We start from the raw sequence: 20,943 nt of genomic DNA on the forward strand, positions 1-20,943 counted from the left end.
TGTGTAGTCCATACTGAGTCCCATTAGATGTGACAGGTGATATATTGTGGGAAGGGCAAAAACAAACCAGTCAGCGAAAGAAGGTAGACGTTGATAAACGAAGGCACACTGAGCTCATCATCTGGGAGCCGAGGGAATTCTCTCGCAAAATGCCACCTCGATATCTGGCCGAGCCGTTCAGCCCAATTAGAGCAGAGGAAGTGCTGCTATAGGGACTGTAACTCTCTGACAGGGTATCCTTTTCAGTCAGAGGTTTGAAAAGTAAAATGTCACACATCCACATAGTTTCAAGTCCAGCTCCCTGGGCTGTGATTACAGCAACAAAATGAAATGAGCGTCTCATTCTATGCTTTCACAGACAGAGCTGAAAATGTACATTTATCAGAGAAGTTGTATAAAAGACTGAGGAAGTTAAAACGTACTGTTTATTGTTTTCATGGTGAGAAAAATGTCCCAGTCAATGCAATCATTACAAAGCGACACAGCAATTTCCTACAGACCAACATGCCAGCTGCAGCTCCCGAGGGATGAAGTGTTCTTCATTAAAGGCAAATGAAACCTTGTGAAATGTCACTTATCTAAGACACACATACACACACACACACACACACACACGTACACGCAATATACAACTCCCATAATGAATCAGTCCATTGATTCAGTATAATTTGTTGGATTGTGATATTGATGTCCTGTTCTGTGCCGTGCGTTACACTAATTTTCACATTTCCGTCACATTAACCTGCAGTCAATGTTGTGCAAGGCTCAGTGGGACAAAGTGAGGAAACTGTCCTCGAGGCCCCAGGGTCAGTGTGAAAAATTTAATTTACGATAATTTATCGAATCGACTTTGCACCACTACAGAAGAACGTAAACGGAAATATTCCATGCTAAGACAATGGCAGGCCCTGATATTGGGGTCCCCAACTGTAGAGAGGCCCCTATGTGAGTAGGGTGCATATTCCATTCCGTCCTCTGTAGCCCTCATTGTTTTGAGAGTTGCAAGAACCAATCCCAGTAAACTTCAGGAGAGAGGCGGGGTGCACCATGTACAGGTTTCCAGTGTATCACAGTTGCAAAGTAGAGAGACTGAGAACCTTTAGTCAATTTAAAGTCTCCAATTAACATAACCCCAATTAGCAGGTCTTTGGACTGTGGAAGGAACAAGTAACCACAAAGACATGCAGAGAAGATGCATACTCGACACAAAAAGGACCTGACCGAGCTAAGATTCGAAGCGGGAACCTTCTTGCTGCTAGGCAACAGTACTACACACTGGAACACTGTGTTGTGCATATTCCTGAATAAATTTGTATTTCAATCAAGTGATCGCAAACTCATAGCAAACCTGAGGCAGTATACCATCACAAAAGAGGAGCAGTGCTTAGTTTTGGGGGGTTTAGCAAAACAGGAATGGCAACGTATATACATATACATATACACAATGCTCTCACTGTCTTTATCTATAAATAGAAGATATTCATTCTGCTTGAACACACACACAATCAGTGCATCTATGTGCAGCACTTTCTCTACCACACATCTTGCATACACTGCAGGCACGGGGGTCAGGAGCACTTGGGGGTACTCGGCAGGCGAAATGAGGAAGACTGAGATCGAACCACTGACCTTCTGGTAAGTGGACAACCCGCTGCATCTCCTGTGCCACAGCTGCCCCAAACTGCTTCCTCTTTTCACAAAGCCTTCACAATGCTCTTCTCTGAGTGAATTTCTATCTCTCATGACCAGCATGGTTTAAAAAAGCATGAAACACTGCCCCTCTGTGGACATAGTGGAGAGTGACTGTGTTTGCTAACGGTATGTGGAGCTCCTGCTAATGACCAGTCTTGATGTGGAGGTAGAGTCACCTCACACCTCAAGGGGGAATAAACATGTTGAGCAGGTTAAAGAGACCTATGGTCGACTTCCAGGAACCTGTCAGCTGAAGAGAAAACAAACACCTGACATGACCGCTCAAACTACGACTCTTACACTTGAGGAATTTCAATGTGTTGGCTGTTCTGTATAATTTGATTAAACACAACTTTATGAATGTTGATACAAATCTAAATGCTAATCCTAACCTTCTAATGTCTTTTATTAACTGATAGAATTCAAACCATGACCCAAAAATACAAATTTCCACCTTTTTAAGAACTCACTAAAAAATGTTGATTAAAGACAACGTTTTAAATGTTTTTGAGGTTTTATGCAAAGATTTTTCACCCCACAGTTGCCAAGGGTTTTCTCATTGTGCAAACTGTTGTATTTTTGTACAATATTTCATTTATTATTATTGTCCTCTCATATTTTTAATTATTTTTGCCTTAGCACATTTTCACTTACTATCTGTTTTTTCAGTCCATTCACTCTATGAACATTTAAGAAGCTCATGTTTTTTACTTGTATGTATCTTTTCTCCTGCATCCGTGACGCTTCAAATTCTAAGAGTGACAGATTGTATGAACATGATTGTGATAAAAAGAAAAGTTGAAAAGGTCTGCAGAAGAGGAAACGGAATTATCGAGCAGAGCAATGGTGGTTAGCAACAGGAAACGTGTGTTTGTAAAGAGAGATAAACAGACAGAGGGAGGGGATCGATCATGTGTGTGTGTGTGTATTTAAAAGTATGAGTCACAACAGAGTTACTGCATGAAACTCTCAGAGATCCTCCCAGCAGTTGAGGGCTGACGGTACAAAGGAAGTTTTAAACTTGCATTTGGAGACATTGTTCACATTCCCCAAAACGGAGCCTCAGGTAGAACCTATGGTGCTAAGTTACATTCCTTCCTTTTCCATAACTTTTCTGCCGCCAAATCAAAGTGTATCCATATCCAGCCTGACAAGTGTGGCTGTTCTTGGTCTCATCTGCTCTGTCATTGCCACATGTGTGTCTATCTTCAATCACATTCTTGAAAGAAAAATTGTATGACACCACAGAGCTGGTTAAGAAGCCCATTGATTTCAAATCTGCACGAGTCACTTCAACATTGATAGCTGCACACTGACTGAACGACAGATCCATGTACAGCAAAGCAGATAGAGTCATTTTCCACCATCAAAGTATCCCTTTAGGATTTGAGCAACTTGCCTCAGGAGCAGCGTCCAACTTTTCAGAAGTGGATTTGGCTCAATATGGAATCTCCACCACACACCTGCTCAACTTAAAGGTACAGTGTGTAGAATTTAGTGATATCGAGTGTATTCTTCTTTTTAAAAAGTACCAGGCCAAACATCCGGCACCCATTTTTGATATGTTACTGCCCCCTGCTGGGCAATATTATCTTCCTGCAATACTGGAGGGCGAGAACCACATTTCTTGACCCTATAATTTTAAAGGTTTATTCCACCCAGATAATATTTTGTTTACTGTCTACTATTTGTGAGGATAAAGTTTAATTAATATGCTCACGGGCTATTTACGGGGTATAGCCTCATTTCATTGTCATTCAAGTTCAGATGTGGCATGATCTCATGTTGTAGAATATACATCAATCATGGTGCACTTATAATTTTGAAGATGTATTCCATATATACTTGTCTAATTACTTATGTGGGACATTGAATTTGTAGTTTCTGTTAATTGATACAGTAAAAATGTGTTATCTGGAGCATGTGTGCAGTCAGAGCCCCAAAAACCATCAGTCATTTCCAGACATTATGTTTTGACAGTAGAGCAAACGTCTGAATTCATATTAACGTGCAGATGTGGGACTATAAATGTATTATTTCTTTAAATTAATACAGTAAAAATAGTATCAAGACTTCACGTCATATCAATGAATCAATGAGGTTAGATTTATGTCTTTTGAAATTCACCATGTAATATCTGTGAATAATTCCAAAGAACATTTTACTTCACCTTATTGACAAGTTCTTCCAGTTGGAGCTCATCCTGCAGGTCTCTGCTCTGTGCTGTTTCAATGCATCTGTTGTAAAAGGCTTAAAATATGGGAGTACTCCAAACTGAGATTGTGGGAAATATAGGATGGGCCCCGGTGCACGCGCATGTGCACACGCAGACACAGGCTGCTGGTGGTGGTTCTCATCAGAAGCTGGCACAGGGGCCACATTTAATCTAACAGCTGCCCTGGACTCAGAAATCACATTTTCATTTCACCAACTATGAGGCTCATCAACAACAGCTTTAAATTCAGCCTGTGCTAATATAAACTACACAAACTCAGTCGATGAGCACAGAACAGCCATCAACAAACATCATCACAGGTCCTACAGTATGAATGATGATGACACAGCACCTGATCACACCATCACCTCCATTTCTAGAATTCATCATTCGTCATCAAAAGCCAAATGTTATCAGACACAGATTACAGCAGGTGAGCTTTTTTTTTTTTAACATCTCGAAGGTAATAATTCAGTCAGTTCAGAGTGAAATCCCAGATTCAACTGCATAACAAAGAAGAACAAGCTGTGCTCATCCTCCGGCCTTGTGCTCAGCCAAGTCACTGACAACACTCAAGTCCAGATTCCTGCCTCTGTTGCTCTCTATTGAGAGTATTTCCAGGCCACTGAGTCTTTCGTGTCCCATGCTGCTCATTAGATAGGTCTTAATGAGCTTCAGTTCTGAATAAGTGTGCTCTGCAGTGGCAACAGTAACGGCTATGGTGAGATACAGTCACAATTATCGCTGAAAGAGGCTATTGAGCTGTGCTCCACAATGAGCATCTTGGCTAGATCCTTCAAAAATGGATTGTTATGCTATTTTGGATATAAAGCAGGCTCTGAATACAGTTAGTTGGTCAAATCAGGGATAAATCTCTGCCTGGCTCATCCATGAGGCCCATGGGTGGGCCCCCAACACCCTTTGGCCCTGAAGATTATGCCGTTACTTATCAGCATAGGATCTATATAACAATGCCTCCTCTTTTGACGCTATGAGCTTCCTCATTTCCTTTAGGAGCAAACACCCTGAAAATCTGTAAATCCAAGCACTGCTTTACCTGAACCCCGTATAACAACCATGTGTCCCGACACTATTCATCCTTCAACACGACAATGTCAAAATGTTACCATCATGATGAAATGCAATGATTTTCCCACATTTCCCATCCAGCCCATCTTATAGGAACTGAAAAAACTCAAACCATCCACAAGAACAGACTTCTCAAATGCCATTAAGCTTCAAAATGGTTAATCATTGTAACACTGCACCCTCACCCCTCCTTCCTCTTGCCAACATCACAACAACTCAATTCATTCATTCATTTGAATAAGATTTAAATCTGTCTCCCTCTGGCCATGGTGACCTCTGCTTGGCACCGGGTGTGTCCTTGTGCCTCCAGGATTTTTGATGGTAACCTGAAACAGTTAAATGATCCAATCTTGTGAAATATCAAACATATCAATGAAGACTATACACTGCAGTGTAACATCAAAATATGTTTATTCATTTATATCATGAAGTTTCTGCAATGCCACCAAGAATCTTACCTCTGGTGGCATGACATCTACGACAAAATCAGCTGTTCAACTCTCTGAGTCAGGTTTTGTGTATCCTGAATGTGCATGTGCCGACATCTCTTGCAAAGCAAATGCTTGGAATGAACACCAACGATGAGGATAGAGCAGGTGGGCTGATATCAGCTGTAGGTGTCCGTGATGGGCGTGAGACCAATGAGGTTGTTTCACCTGGCGTTGGTGTTACATCACCCGATCTCTTGCATCCGCTCACATGTAACACCATATCTTCTCTGCGCATGATTGTTTTAGCGCAGTTTGGACAGTGGTAATGACCAGTCCCTCTGCACGACATGTTGCATCTGCAAATGATGGTGTCTGCAAAGAAAAAGTCAACTTACATAAATGTATGATTTGATTTTACAAAAAAAAACATGTACAAAACAAATTCCTAACTTGTGTATGCAAACACAAATTAAGGCAAAAACATTCAGCATTCAATTTTCATGTGAAAGTCATTTTTCAGTCATCTACTTGCCTTGGAGATGCACTGCATTATGTACGTGGGCATTCAGGTGTCTCCGTATTGTGTCGCCTCGTGAGGTGATGAATTTCGGGCACAGAGGACAACCAAACTGTTCAAAACCGTGGAGGGATGTGCTCACCAACTGTCGTCCACCCCTGATTATAGATGGGTGCATCTGGAAAACAATTCAACGTTTTGATTATTATGGGTCATTCTAGATTATTTCAAACTGAATTTAACAGGTAACACACACACAGACTAATTTATGAGCTGGCTTGCCTGACAGTTCCTACTATGGTTAGTTGTGGTTGTAGTCAGGTGCATGCTTCACTGCAAGCTCCGGATCTCTAAGTGTACTGTACATCCCAGTCAACCCATAATGCCCAGCAAGCTAATGCATCATGATTCATGTTTTTTCTCAACAGTACTGTATCCACCTATCACTTATAGAAAACTACAGATTTTGAATAAGTGCTTACCATTACTTAGCCTGGCATTAAATTGCTAACATTAGCTCACTAGTAAGAGTCACTTGGAATTTTCAAATCAATTGTGACTATATCCCTCTGTGGATTATTCGACATATTAAAGTTTGATAAACAAACTTTGGAAAAGCCCAAAAAAGTTCTTAGAACTTAATTAAAATGTTATAAAACACTCACATGCACAATGCAACTGCGAAGGTACCTTTTGCACATGCGCCTACAGAGGTGGCTATTGCGCATGCTCTTGCGGAGGCGCCAATTGCACATACTCATGCGGAGATCCGCCATTATGGCTGCATCCAGGTCCCTCTCCATTAGTGTCCTCTTGAAAATGTCTTGAATTTCAATATGTATAATGTATACCAACTATATTATTCTATATGTCTGCCTCTCAGTGTGAATTCCCCTATTATATGTTTATATATATATATAGATAGATAGATAGATAGCTAGATAGATAGATAGATAGACAGGGCACCACCCATCAAAGCAAAGAAAAGCCAATAGCCAATTCACTGAATCAGTGTCATTAAATAGGTTAACTATCAATTTCATCAATGATTTCATTAACAACTACAACCATAATCACCAGATAGGCCGTTAGCAAAAGTTAAACAGTTTTGATGTCTATTGATTAGAGGTTGGCAACATTCAGTCTTGTGAAACCTTAAATAGACCAGCCTTTATCTTCAGAAACATCTACCTTGAGCACATATCTCACAAACGCCGAAAGTTAATTGCTGAGTTTGGTGCTGTTGAACATCAAAAAAGAATTTGTTCCTCAATTTGAATGAAATTTGAATAAACAAGCGACAATGTGCCAACCATTCAACGTCCTCCGAAAGACTACAACAGTGGTCAACAACTGTAGGTCAAAATCACAGCTAGGTCTTTTGATAATTTCATTATTTTAATTTCACATATCGGACTGAGACACAGAAGGACTGACCTGTGACATGTGCAGACACACAAACTAGAGCAACACACGCAAGAAACCTTTTCAACCACTTAAAAAACATCATGGCCATGAATATGATGTGGCATCCAGCACGCTGGTTTTGGTTCTGGGTGCAGGTTGCCACCTTATATTCATGGACAGCCAGCCCCAATGGAGCACGTCCCAAAAACTCACTCATATAAGTTCATTCATATAAGTTCACCGCGACCTTTACTTTTAACCACTGAAATCTAATCAGTTCATCTTTAAATCCAAATGACTCATGACGACGTGAGTTATGAGCCTGTGAAGAGAAAGTGGCCCACACGTCATCTGTTGCTACCTTTGAACAAATATGGGATTGGTTTCTTTTGTTTGTTGTGACACCAACCAATCAACACTCACTTGGAAACAATCTGGACACCAGACATGGAAAAATGCCAAAGAGAACAGTGAAGTTTAAAGCTACTGAAGCAGCAGTAGTTTGGGACGAGGCTCATTTTTCATTTGCACACTTTCCATGAGGCTTGATATCATAGTATGAAGTCATTATTCAGTCCCAAGTCAACTCAGTCCCTCTAACATTTGGAGCAAGCAGAGTGAAGACAACACTTCTATTCAAAAAATGTTTTTAAAAAATTTAATTTTGGCAGATGTCACAATTGATACATATATTCCACTATTGTTATGATTCTAAGATTTCAGTAAATCCATTTCAAGCACTAAAAAAATTCATCAACATGTGTGAAGGTGTATTTTCACAACAGACTTGAAGAATTTCTACAAATGCATTAAACTTTTTCAACTTTAGGGCCAAATTATCGCTTTGCACGATGCTCTAGCTCAAAGTTGAGCCTCTGTTTGTTGAAAGCTAAGATTGTCCTGAACAAAAACGAACACGTGGGTTTCATGCTATATGTTGGTGTCAATTTAAGAAGCTTAAATTTAAGAAGACATGAATTTTTACAGTACCTACCTCACAAACCAAAGAATGCTACTTACAGTGAGTTTGTAATTGTTTGTGTCCAGACAGGACTGAGGTCCCATTGTCTATTTCTAACCGGCGTAGCTGTCTTCAGACTCAGGTTCAGAAAAGTCTTCAGTCTTGAACACAGTAATGTCAATCAGGACCTGAATTCGTGGCTGGTTCTGGTCCATCAGAGTCCCCTCTGTTCTCCGCAGTCTGACTCGGATGAAGCTGTGAGGACTGACCAATACACCGATGGGCCTTTTGCTGATAAATCCAGCTAAATCTTTTGTTGCAAATGTTGCAACTGAGTGGTTTCTCTCCTGTATGAAGTCTGACGTGTATCTGCAGACTATCCTTTCGACTAAAACTTTGCCCACACTCCGTGCAACTAAATGGTTTCTCTCCTGTATGAACTCTGAAATGAGCCTCCAGTTTGGCCTTATAACTAAATCTTTGTCCACAGTCAAGGCAGGTAAACGGTTGATCTCGTGCATGAATCTTTTCATGCATCTTCAGACGACTCTCACGGTCAAATTTTTTTCCACACTCAGAACAACTGAACGGTTGTTGTCGTGTATGAATCTTTTCGTGTACCCGCAGGCAGCTCTTATGATTAAATCTTTTACCGCAGTCAGAGCAACTGAACGGTTTCTCTCCTGTGTGATTCCTCATGTGTGCCTGCAGACCGGCATGATGGTGATAACTTTTACCACACTCAGAGCAGGTGAAGGGTTTCTCTCCTGTATGAGTTCTCATGTGGGATCTCAGATATTCCTTTTGACCAAATCTTTTGCCGCACTCAGAGCAACTAAATGGTTTCTCTCCTGTATGAATTGTCTCGTGTGTTTGCAGTTGACGCTTCAGCCTGAAATGTTTCCCACACTCAGAGCAGCTAAACGGTTTCTCTCCTGTATGAACTGAAACATGTGTGAGCATGTCTCCCTTTATCCTAAATCTTTTCCCACACTCAGAGCAACTAAACGGTTTCTCTCCTGTATGAATTTTCACATGTGACTTCAGATGTTCCTTGAGGGTAAATCTTTTATCACACTCAGAACAACTAAATGGTTCCTCTCCAGTATGAGCTGTCATATGTGCCTTCAGATAGTACATACGACTAAATCTTTTGCCACACTCTGAGCAGTTCAATGGTTTCTTGTCAGTTGTACATCTCATACCACTTACAGGCTTAGGTTCCCTGGTCTCTATCGCATCAACATCAGAGTTCTTGGTCTTGTCCTCAGGACCTGGTTGTAAATGTACATCAGGACCAGAGTTCCTGGCTGGTTCTGGTCGTCCACAGTCCTTTCTGTTCTCTTCAGTCTGACTCTGATAAAGCTGTGAGGACTGGGGTTCCTCTTCATCTCCTTCAGGTTTAACAGTGTCAGGAGTATATGTGAACTTGATAATATCAGTCTGCTCCAGTCCTTGAAGCTGCTCTCCCTCCTGACTGATCCACAGTTCATTCTGTTCCTCTTTAATTTGTGGGGGCTCTGAGTCCTCCTGGTCCACACTGGGGCTCCAATCCTGATACCCAGAAGGAACTGCTGCCTCATTCACCTTTAGTTGCTGGACGTCTGCAGGGGAGAGTAGAGTGGGATGACATTTATTTAGTTATTTGCAGACGTAAAAAAACCACATTCAAAAGTTCAGAACCACACTCGTAAGGGAAAACTTCTACTTTGCAAGAGCATAGAACACAATCTGTGAGCATTTCTGCTCCATTTGCACAACTGCAGTTCTACGAGCCAGGAGCTGAGTCAAGCGTGAACTTGCACAACCCTACGTGCTCGCAACTCCTCAACACCACCCGACAGTTGTATCATTGAATTTTTAGACTTTGGAGGTGAGGACAATGTTGCTCCTCTCCTTTAATTGGTTACTTTGTACACTCCAGTTCCGAGCCTACCTCTGATCTTCTAACCCCTTTTCTCTTCATTTTTCTGCAGCAGTTGAAAACTTTGTGGATCATATACAACACTGCTCTCAATACAAAAAGCCTGTCTCCACCACCACCTGAATCGGTCTATGACAATTCTATAAAGCTATAAAGCTAAAGACCCATTCATTTGAAAGCTGGTCCAGATGCCCCTGAACTGGGGCGGCCCTGTGATCGAACAAGTTCAAAAAGCAGAAATCCTTTAGTGTTTGCAACACTTCACTCCTGCAGCTGCTGACACAGACACAGGCTCATACAGGAGTTTAATGTGGCGCTGAGTGAAGAAAAAAAAGAACAACTTCTACAACAAATTCTGAGTGGGACTCAACACTTCAGTATTTATTTGCATATAGAGCATGTCACAGTTTTGTTTTCACATCAAAGTTCTCTGTCCTCTCCTCTGCCTCTAATCACGCAATGCATGATGGTATTTATTGCCTTGTTCCACACTTCTTTTCATGATGCATTATTGGATACAGAGTTAGGTATAGTATTTCATTCAGATTCATAATAAACATTTGGACAGAACTAAGACATTATGTAGTGGACGATAAACAAGGAGTGACGAGGTCTGTCACAATAACACATTTTGCTGGATGATTTATTGTCCCGGAAATTATAACATCATTTTGAGACAATTTTGATACCACTGATATGACAACATAGGAGCATAATAATGCAAGTACAAGCTTTCAAAGTGCAATAAACTTTTATTTTTTGAGAATATTCAGTGTGTTATTATAAAAATGTGAAACCATCTAAATAAATAAACCACACACAACGAAAACACGAAATAAAAAGGACTCTCTGGCTCTGTTGGTGGTTTGAGTAAAATTTAAATTTGGTACAAAGTATATTTTAACAGCTCGTTAAACTGGATGAGATGGTTATGCTTTAGATGAGTCCCACAAACTGACAATGACGTTTTAGTTGTTTATTTAAATGATGCTGGCTAACCACGTCTGAGTGCAACTTCACTCTTGCAGCCGGCACCTTCTTGGACATTAGGTTCAAAACTTTGCCTTGTCACACTGGAAATGTAGCTTATCAGTCAGAGACACAAATCCTGAGCTATTGTGACACACTGGCAACACCTAGCGATCCCTGTTACTGCATCAACACCCTCGACGATAACAGCTTCATCAGTGTCACAAGGGTCTTTCTACACCGTCGGGGTGAGCTGCGTGGCTAAGCTGCGTCGAGCAGCATGACACTGCTCCTCTGTCCTCTGCAACAATGAAGTTAAAAGTGTGTGTGTGTCTGTTGGTCTCCGCTGCTCTTCACACTCAACATGACGAGCATATTTATTAAGCTATTAATTAACGGTGCTGGATCATGAATCAGGATTGTTCCCATCACTTTAACCCTGATGTCACGGCTGTGCGTGTCACACCTTATCACGTGTTGTGTGTCGCAGGTGTGTTTTAATACGTGTCTCATAAACTCTAGAGCAAATCCAAAAAACTAAAAGTAAAGTTCAGTCCTGATCAGGTCATAATAACTTCTGATTACCGTTTATTTTGAATGTGGAAAGTGAGCGCAGGTCACATACAGCAGGGTAATAGAGCATTGTACGAGGATACAGGCCTTATTACTTGTTTCTGCCCTGATCCAGATGTTGAGGTGTTCTGGTATTTATTTGAGTACATAGCCCGACTTTTACTGAGGAAATACAGTCCTTACACCAGAAAACTCATATTGAAAAACCGCTGCAGACACACAGCAAAAACTACCTATATGAACAACAGGAACGTTTCACGTCAATAACTTTGTTTTCATAAACCTTGGAAGCCATAATCGTAACTGAAATTCAATGAATCGCCCTGCCCTACCAGACATCGTCCAAAGGGGTTGTGTACGTGACAGTCTCCGCACTTTCTGCAGACCATCTCCAGCCAGTCCCCAAGTAAAGAGTCAGCACACTGTCCGAAGGTGCTGATGTGAGAAAACTGCAGGAGACAGTGCCAGTGTGTTGGGGAAATATCTGACGCGCAACAGAACACAACAAAACAAACACAAAGAAACCAAATATCTCAGGATGAAAAGACGGAGCCACACAGGAAGAGATGTCAAGAAGCTTCTGGTGATAAGAGCTGACGCCGGTGTTGATGTGCTGTGAACAAAAACATGCGATCTCTGCAACGGCATCGATACGTTACATCCTGCTTCTGCACCACCCTCCACCAGAACACTGGAGATGTGTGTGTTGTTGTGAACACGAGAATCTCCTGCTGCATTGTTCATGTGTGGAAGGCAAACTAGAGAACATCCAGACCCAGTTCTCCAAACATACTCCGGAGGGGATGTTTGCAAACCGCTTCAGTCAGCGAATCTGCTTAAAGCTAAAAAATGCCAACATGGTTTCCTTCCCTGAACGTTAGAAATATAACTTTTTTGCCCAAACATTGCTGAGGACGTGTTCAATGTTCTTTACAGATTCTAACTCGTTAAAAAGATAACTTGCTCTTTTGCTTAGGCTTAAGAATATAAGGAAATCTTTATAAATAATCTAATTAAGTCAGTAAAATGCTGACATCTGTCTGTTTAGATTTTAGCCCTAAAGAAATAGTTGAATGTGTAGAAAGAAGATCACGATGAAGAAACAGCGAATGATTGTGTATATTTTATGTTGTTGGTATTTTATCTTTATTTGTACACTATGGTATTTCTAATAGTTTGTACTAAAGGCTGGTGGGCGTCATGTGATTTGTGTAATACAATAACTTTGGTGACGCCCATCTCTTAAACACGATCAGCCATCTCCTGCTCGGCATCGCTCGGGTTTTTCCGGCTCCAGGGAGCAGGCACTGACCTGCTCGGTGCAGCCTGACTTCGGGCTTCAACACGGCATCGAGCAGCCTCCTCTGGCGGCAGATCTCCCTCTCTGACCGCTGCACGATGTCCTCGTACTCCGCCACGGTTTCCTCGAACAGGCCGACGATCTCCTCCGCCGCCGCCGTCAGCCGCTCGATGAGCAGCGGCCTCAGCATCAGGACCCGAGCCGCTTCCGGCCCTTTGTCCGCCTGCAGCAGGAAGTCTTCAGCCGCGGCGTTGATCCGCTCGTGTACGGACACCCGCATCAGCTGCACGGCGCACATCGTCCCGTTGTTTTTCGCAGTTCGAGTCCCAGAGCAAACAAAGAGTCAGCTGGAGGTAAATACAGACACCGACTTCCGCGTCAACGATAGTTTGCTTCGAGGAGCGCGAAGCGCGGCGCACAGCGAACAGCGACCTCTGCTGGACTGGAGGACAACGTTAGCCGCTGTCAAACCTGTTTAATGAATCACAGTCATGTGATTCCAAGCTTCTGACTGACATTTACCCCGCCCCTTTCTGTGACACCACCCCCCACAAGGTCATGTGATTTCAGTCACATGACTTCATGTTAACTTATAGTTGCAGCCCTGTTTACTCGATTCTGTTAGAACAGGAAATCAAACAGTCTGGAGCTGAGCTGTCCCACTTTACCCACGGTCCCAGATGACCTCAGGCATGGTTTTGTTTGATAATGACTGCATGAAGATTTCTTATGTGTATTTGAGATTTTATTTCTTTTTGCTAACTCAACTGAATAGTTTTTAATTACATTAGTTTCTTTTCAGACAATTGTAATTTTGATTCTTAGATTTTGGGGCGGGATCTGCATCAAATTGCACAAACTTATAAATATCATCAAGATCCATGAATTATTCTCTAAGAAATCAAGACAAATGTTGAAGCTCTCTGACCCATATTGCATCAGTCCACCTAGTTTTGTGGTGATCTGTCCGGTAGTTTTTTGCATAACAACCACACATAACTTCCTTACTGGCAGGAGTAAAAAAACAGACCTGACTTCTAACAGTGCAGTGAATTCATAACATATTTTTGACACTGTGGGTTATTGTTGTTGAATGACTGTAACTTCTTCCTCAATAATGGCCTGGTCTCTGTGCTAGTACCCACAACTGACCTGTAGAGAGCGCAATAGTACAGAGAATGAAAACAACGCCATGCACGAGTGCAGGGACCAAAACAACACACTGACAGGTCTGAACTTAGATGAGTAACAGTCAGTGTTTGGTTCATCCTCTGTCCAGTTTATTCAAATGACAAAAGAGCTGCTTTGACTTGTTTTAGACCTCATCTCTTTCTCTGAGCACATGTGCGTTTCTCTTCATCCTAAAGGCCTAAATGTCGTTTTTAACTATAATATTTTACATTACAGTTCATTTAGCTGATGCTTTTATCCAAAGCAATGAGTGCATCAACCATGATGATACAAATGATGTTAAGTTCACCATCATGTTACATGTAATAACCCTCATGATCTCACCGGAGTTTGGCTTTCACAACAATGCAGCAGCAGATTCTCCGCTCAGACTCACAGATTCCTCCTCAGTGTCCATGTGAGGGGTGGTGCAGCAGGTAGAGGCAGGAAGTAACGTATTGATTCTGCTATGGAGATTGTTTTTATTTACATCACATCAACACCTGCGTCTGCTCTTATCACCAAAACCTTGTGACATCTTGGTCAGCGTCTTCTACCTGTGTGGGACTGCCTTTTCATCCTGAGGTAGTTTGTGTTTTACATTTTTCAATCTGCCGCATGTTAGAAAATGTCAGAGTTTTTACGAGGTGGCCGGCTGCAGAAACTCCTGAAGCTCTCAGGCAGACATTAGTGTTCTCACATAGAGCCGCTCCAGATAATGAGGAGCTCAGTACTTGTGTGAGAGCAGCTTAACCGATGTTAGTGAGACTTCCTGATTCAGTGAAGCTTAACTAAGTGAAGCCACATCAGGAGAAGGCAGGAGCCTTTCAAAGTTTCATTCAGCTCATTCAGCTCATGTTGCATTTTGTTTTTATAGATGATATTTTGTCTCTTTATTGAACATGTTGATAAATTCATAACTCTTACTGCTGAATGATTGTCTTATGTTTCCTCTTGTATTTCTTTACCCTTCTAAATGAAAACTGACTTTTCATCAGCATGTTTCTGATTTTATCTGTTTTTTTACGTGCAGCTTCTCGCAAAGTATCAGCTTTATTCTGGAATAAGAATAAACAAAACAATGTTATAGTACATAAAGGCTTCAAGCTAATTTGTATGTATCAAGCAGACTTTGCCTGCTCACACTTCCCCACTAATGTACATATACAGCACATGTTAAAAGCAGCACGTATGATCCAGGGATGACGACAGCCTGGACACAGGGGTGAGATGTCAATAACTGCACGGATGGAAAACATGGTTGTGCATTCGATAAGCAGTGTTCTCCGCAGAGTCCGTGGGCAAATATCAAAATTGTCAGCAAAACACGCTGCACACTGCTTCATATGTGTCAATTTGTCTCTGAGCGAGTGATGTGCGAGCCCAATGAAAAATTCAGCAGCTTATTTGCTGCTGCCTCAGCCGTGTATGAGGGGAATAATAAATAAATCCACAGCAAACGTCTTACGAAGATTTAATGTACATTTATTCTTAACACGTGGAACATATAGTATAAAGATTTCATACTGAATAAATGATATTCATTAAGCCAAAAAAAGGAAAAAAAGAGGAATTTACATCAAGTTTTAGCTACATCATCTGAAATACAAATATGCAGAATCCGCATCACTGGAAAAAAAAAAATTAACAAAATAAACAAAATTAAACTGGTTTCTTCATCAAGGTCTAGTTTGTCATTTATGAAGGAGCTCAGATGGAACCGCAGACATGATTCTTGTTATATTCTCTACACCCAGACTGGAGACAAACTGAAACTTGAAGTTGTGTTTGTTGGGGGTGGCGTTGGACAGCAGCTTAACACCCTCCCACCGCCCCCACACCCGGAGCGCGATACGAGCAGAGCGAGGCGCCAAAGGAACGGAGAGGGCGGGCGTCAAGTAATCACATGGCATACTTGATGCGGGGGGGGGGCGACTTGAAATTGTCAAAGATTAAAAATGGTGAAGAGCAACAGAAGTTGAGAAAGAGAGAGAAGTGTAATGTACAACATCATATATACACTGCAGCTCGGACTGCATCTAGAGTTGAGGACCAGTCCTTAAGAGGTGACTTTTTAATATAAGGGTCAAGTCATACAATCAAGGGACAAAGAGAAGAGGTCGGGGTGTTGTAGGTTCACCATACTTTGGGGGGAAAGCCGTTTTCTCTCTCGACATTAACTAAAACTGTTTTTAAAAACTACAGTTTGCTGCCAAGCCAGCGTATCTCAGTGTGAAACAGTATTATTACAGTATGTTTACAGTTTTTAAGGTGTACAGTACAGAAAAAAGTCCTACAATCTACTGCACAGGCCTCCCATGACAGATGTCTGTTCACAGCCAATAATGTGGTTCCTGTGGGGCTGAGTATATAGCATCCAAAGTTACAGCAATTATACCACACCACAGTCCGTGAGTCTATGTAGCCTCCAAACACGAACCATAATATTGTTAAGTCTGTGCCCTCCTCTCCCTGCCGACCCCCAGAGGGAGGAAGCGAGCACACGTATCCCCCAAACTCACTGTAAACGAGACAGCAACTTTGGTTACAGTTTATTCTTTTTTTTCTGGAGATTTTTCTTTTCATTAAAAAAACAAGTCCTTTTCGCAGGGCAGCGCACTCCTGTCCTATGCCTGGGTCCCAATCTGATCTTCTTTGCCAGTATCTTTCCATTTCAGACGTTTAAAATCCACAGCTACTTCATGATATTCCTTCCTTTAGTGAGAAGCAGGGGTAGAAAGACAGTGGAATCCGAGGTGATTTTGCATAAATAAAAAAAAAAAAGACAGTCAGTTTTGCTCTTTTCATTCTCGCTCAGCAGACATACGCACACACATACACACAAAAAAAGGGGGGTGAGGGGAACAGAAAGAGGCAGAGCTGAAACCTCTCCACGGCTGTCATGACTGGCCAATCAGAAATAGTACGTCACAGATCACTTGGGACACCAGAGAGTTCATAAGTGGGGACACTGAGATGTCCAGTAGTCGCGACTCGTACAACGTGAACTCCGAGTGGTTTTCCTCTACTTTCGCAAGGGCGTGCAGGGCTCGGGCCGCCCGCCGCATCATGTCCACGCTGGTGGGCTCAAACTGGGGCGCGCCCTGCATTTGTAGCAAGGAGCTCTGGCTCTGCTGGTACTGCGTGGCAGCTAGGCTGTCCTCCAAGAAGCCCAGCAGGTTACCTACGCTGGCTTTCTGCACAGCAATAGCCCGAGCAGCCATGCTGTCACCCTGGGCAAGATTCGCCAACAGGACGACCGCCATTTCCCGGCAGACGGCCACCTTGCGCTCACCGACCAGACGCACCAGTGAGCCGTAGAGTTTCTCTAAGCGGCTGAACGGCGGTGTTGCGAGAATGAGGTCAACGTTGTTGTCCTGGATGCTGAGCTTGCTGAGGGTCTCGAGAACCAGTCTCTGGGGGGAAAGTGAGCCGTGGGGCCCCAGCGTGGGGAAAGGGTCCAGGGCCTCTGCTGAGGGGCAGACAGCCCAATGGAGCAGGCCATCCAGCAGCGGCAGGCATATACTCTCTGGGTAGATAGAAAGGTCCAGCTGTCCTGAGATGTTTGCAAGAGTGACCAAACAGTTCTCCCTTAACACCTCGAGGCAGTCCCACCACCACTCGTCTCTCTCGCAGCTCACACCCTCATCTACCTCCTCCTCCTTCTCGTAGGTGACCGGTGCTTGTTTGCGTTCGGGGTGCCTGTGGTGGAGCAGCACCAGGCGGCCCAGCAGCAGCAGGAGGCCTGGGTGTTTTGACATCTCCAAATCATTACCTGGGACGAAGGACAGACTGCGCACTATGTTGGAGATGCAGATGCAGCGCCGAGCTAGCGAGTCCTGCCAGTCCGACAGAGTGCTGAGTGGCGTCTCATCTTTGCTGTGAGGCTCGTCCTCCAGGATCTTCACGTTACGGCGGCTCTGGAAGTCCGGGTTGATGCTGAACAGGTACTTGCCGTTTTCTTTCTGCTCCTCTACACCTCCACGAACTACTTCCTCTGTGACCGACCCCGGACGGGCAGATAGTACATCATCAATGGTGGCAGTGACAGGAATCGGAAGTGGAGGAGTGGTCTTCTCTGCTAGAGACTTCTGAGGTTCAGAGGACTGGGTTGGCTGCTGCCGAGGTTTATCTTCCTCATTGGACTTGGATTTCTCAGGATTTTCTGTTGCCATCTCTAGAAGCTGTACCTTCTTACGGCTATCAGCTGTTTGCAAGTGTTTCCGTTGCTTGAGGAGTTCCATCCTACTCTCAAAGTGGGTCTGGATGTGTTCGGTAGTGTCCCCCCCACCAATACTCCAGTGTATCAAGCCGCTGTCAAAGCTCTGCCGCTGCCCAAGCTTGGATGAGTGGTTCAGCAGGAAGGGATTTTTCTTCCGCACGACCTTGATGGGGAGTTTATCAAACTTGCTAGCCTGCTTGGGCTTTTCCGAGTGGAGGTTGGGGTCCACGGAGGACCCTGAGGTAGAGGTACTGGGTTCCTTGATAGAAGGCTTCCTTTCCTTCTCCTCCTCCTCGTCCTCTGAAGACTTGTCTTTCTGGGAGCTCTCCTCCTCCAGTTTCACCTGGACTGGTGAGGAGGTGTCAGGGTTGGCCTTTGATTCCTTTACCTCCTCATCCTCTTCGTCTTCTTCATCCGTGTCCATGTCCTCACCCTCTGACATGGGGATTTCATCATCAGAGTCCTCCGCAGCATTGGGGTCTATGAGGGTGCGCTGGCCGGGGTCCCCTACTTCGTACTCCTTTAAGATGCCGAAGATCTCGATGAGGCAGCGTCTAAAGTACTCAACCACCAACTCCAGGAATCCAGGAAGCTGTGAAATAAAACAGGAGAGTCAGTGAAATAAGCTTCTGAACTCAGACACAGTGCAACAAGAAAAGTGTTTTTTTGCACAACAGATATGACATGCTACTTACCGAGCACAAGTTAAATGTAGAAATGCTGTTGTCATCATACAACAGAATGTTAATGGTGTCCAAGGCCCATGTGCTTTCAGCTAGTAAGCCTGACTTAAGTGACATCATCACTCTCCAAGCCTCAGGAGTGCCTGTGTTAAGAGACAAACAGAAAGCAGGTTCACTGATCTGTACCATTAAGTTTGATTCCAAATACATAATTGATAAAAACTTCCAAATAAGATGACTGCATCATGATTTGCTGAAATACTCATGGGAAAGACACATGCATTATGGGATATGTAGTTCGGTTTGTTAGCACTTTTAGCTGCAAAAAAGTTTTTAAAGAAGCAGTTCAGACAATGGCTGACAATCTAAGCGGGGGGGATATTGAAGCAGATTACAGCATATTTATTTTAATCAGACAATGTTCCTGCGGACCCACTGACCAAGACTCTCTCGAAAAGAGACAAGAGGAGGAAGAAAGGACGGATCTTGGAGAGTTTGCCGGATTTATATTGTTTCACAATGTTTAAGCTATTTAATGCTTTTTTAATTTCATATCTGTATTTCCTCAGAGGTTGAGAAGTAAATGTTTTCGTAAATGTTGGCAACTTGGTAAGCTCTTCAGAAAACCCTCAGATTGTAGGAGGTCATTTATAAAAAAGATACTTTACAGTGCGTTTTCATTCAGCGCCTTAGAAACAAACACAGCCCTGTAGACTCTGGCTAAAGTATTCTCAATTAGCAGTTGTTGAGTCAGTAACATTTTACATATTCTGTGAAACTGTCACAGAAGAGTTCATGTTCAAACAGTAACATGTTGTATAGTAACATTTTGCTCTTGTCACCAATTCCAGGTGGTTTAATACATGTACATATTTGGGAAGTATTGAGTGAGGCTCGTTGTGTACCTATGTCTTTTATGGTGAGCCGCCTGCGGGGTTTAAGGTGAGGTTGGGAGGCCTCAATAGAGCCTGGAGGGAAGGCCACGTCCCGCCTGATCATGGGTTGCTGTACAGGGGCCTGGCCAATGTGGGAGGCAGGTACTGGAGGTCCGGCTTTCTGCACCTTAATGCCCGGATGCATGTAAGGGGACTTGCTGGGTGATGTCCTGCTTTCCATTGCCCGGGGCATGGGCGCTGGACTTGACACTTGAGGAATGTGGTTCTGGGAAGTCTGGTAGGTGGATGGCAGGGGTCTGGTCATGGGAGGTCCAGAACCTCCAGGGCCAAATGGTGGCTGCCGCTGGTTTACGTGTCCAGGCCACTGGCCCTCGTGGTTCATGCGTTGGTCTGATGGCATCATCTCCTCCGAGCGGTTCATGCCATGGTAGCCGGGGCCCTGGCCAGGTACAGGAGGTCCCTGTCGGTTGGGATAGTTAGGGTATCCCATCTCAGTGCGACCCTGCCACATTGGTCCTTGGGGGCCATCGGGACCTGAAGGCATGGGACTCGTCATCATCTGGGGAGGCATTGGAGACTGAGAGTTGGGGCCTGCAGATGATGGTCCTCTTTCCCGACCAAAGGGGAAGGGGAACTGGCTCTGTGGCCCCGGTGGTCTTCGTTCACCTCCAGGATACGCATTATACTGGTTATACATGTCCTGTTGGCCCTGGGGCCCCGATGGTTGTGGCCCTGGCTGCTGCTGACCACTGTAGGGGACACTGTACATTTCACCCTCATGTCGCTTGGCAGGAGGTCCATACCCTCCGTCTACAGGACGCTTGTAGTTCTGTCAGCAGAAAACATCCAGCGTTAACAATGGATCATCTCAAAACATTTTAAATAACAATAATA

The 20,943-nt window shown here is 43.5% G+C and overlaps 2 protein-coding genes across 7 annotated transcripts in view; both read right to left on the reverse strand.

Annotated features, from left to right (window-relative positions):
* Window positions 1–407: 407 nt before the first annotated feature.
* Window positions 408–15,585, reverse strand: LOC109644709 (gastrula zinc finger protein XlCGF57.1-like). Of its 5 annotated transcripts, XR_011239627.1 has the most exons (6): window positions 13,091–15,585; window positions 9,525–9,916; window positions 5,960–6,122; window positions 5,455–5,799; window positions 590–5,322; window positions 408–559 (listed from the first exon to the last, which is right to left on the reverse strand). XR_011239627.1 is itself a non-coding variant. In XM_069516888.1 (5 exons), the coding sequence occupies exons 1-4, from the start codon at window positions 13,374–13,376 to the stop codon at window positions 5,504–5,506; spliced, it is 1,137 nt and encodes a 378-aa protein (XP_069372989.1). In that variant the 5' UTR covers window positions 13,377–15,585; the 3' UTR covers window positions 408–5,322; window positions 5,455–5,503. The 5 variants fall into 5 exon arrangements, 3 of the variants coding, with proteins under 3 accessions (XP_069372989.1, XP_069372988.1, XP_019965711.2); XM_069516888.1 differs by having other exon boundaries at window positions 408–5,322; XR_011239626.1 differs by lacking the exons at window positions 408–559; window positions 590–5,322 and having other exon boundaries at window positions 5,391–5,799; window positions 8,372–9,916.
* Window positions 15,586–15,717: 132 nt separating this feature from the next.
* The window catches only part of arid1ab (AT-rich interactive domain 1Ab), a 54,492-nt gene continuing 49,266 nt past the window's right edge, over window positions 15,718–20,943 (reverse strand). For both annotated transcript variants that reach the window (XM_069516885.1, XM_069516886.1), the window contains exons 18-20: window positions 20,059–20,878; window positions 19,166–19,296; window positions 15,718–19,062 (exon numbers count right to left, since the gene is read on the reverse strand). In XM_069516885.1, coding sequence (XP_069372986.1) covers window positions 17,149–19,062; window positions 19,166–19,296; window positions 20,059–20,878 — 2,865 coding nt within the window. In that variant the 3' untranslated portion in view covers window positions 15,718–17,148. The remainder of the gene's footprint in view (window positions 19,063–19,165; window positions 19,297–20,058; window positions 20,879–20,943) is intronic.

This window comes from Paralichthys olivaceus, chromosome 20, assembly GCF_024713975.1.
Source record: "Paralichthys olivaceus isolate ysfri-2021 chromosome 20, ASM2471397v2, whole genome shotgun sequence".
In the NCBI taxonomy this organism is placed as follows: Eukaryota; Metazoa; Chordata; class Actinopteri; order Pleuronectiformes; family Paralichthyidae; genus Paralichthys; species Paralichthys olivaceus.

Excerpts from the sequence above, each read along its gene's own strand:
- LOC109644709 (XM_020110152.2), bottom strand. The coding sequence starts at position 13,376 with ATGTGCGCCGTGCAGCTGATGCGGGTGTCCGTACACGAGCGGATCAAC. Across the intron at positions 9,917-13,090 it reads AGTCAGGCTGCACCGAGCAG|ACGTCCAGCAACTAAAGGTG; the intron begins GTCAGTGCCTGC and ends TCTCCCCTGCAG.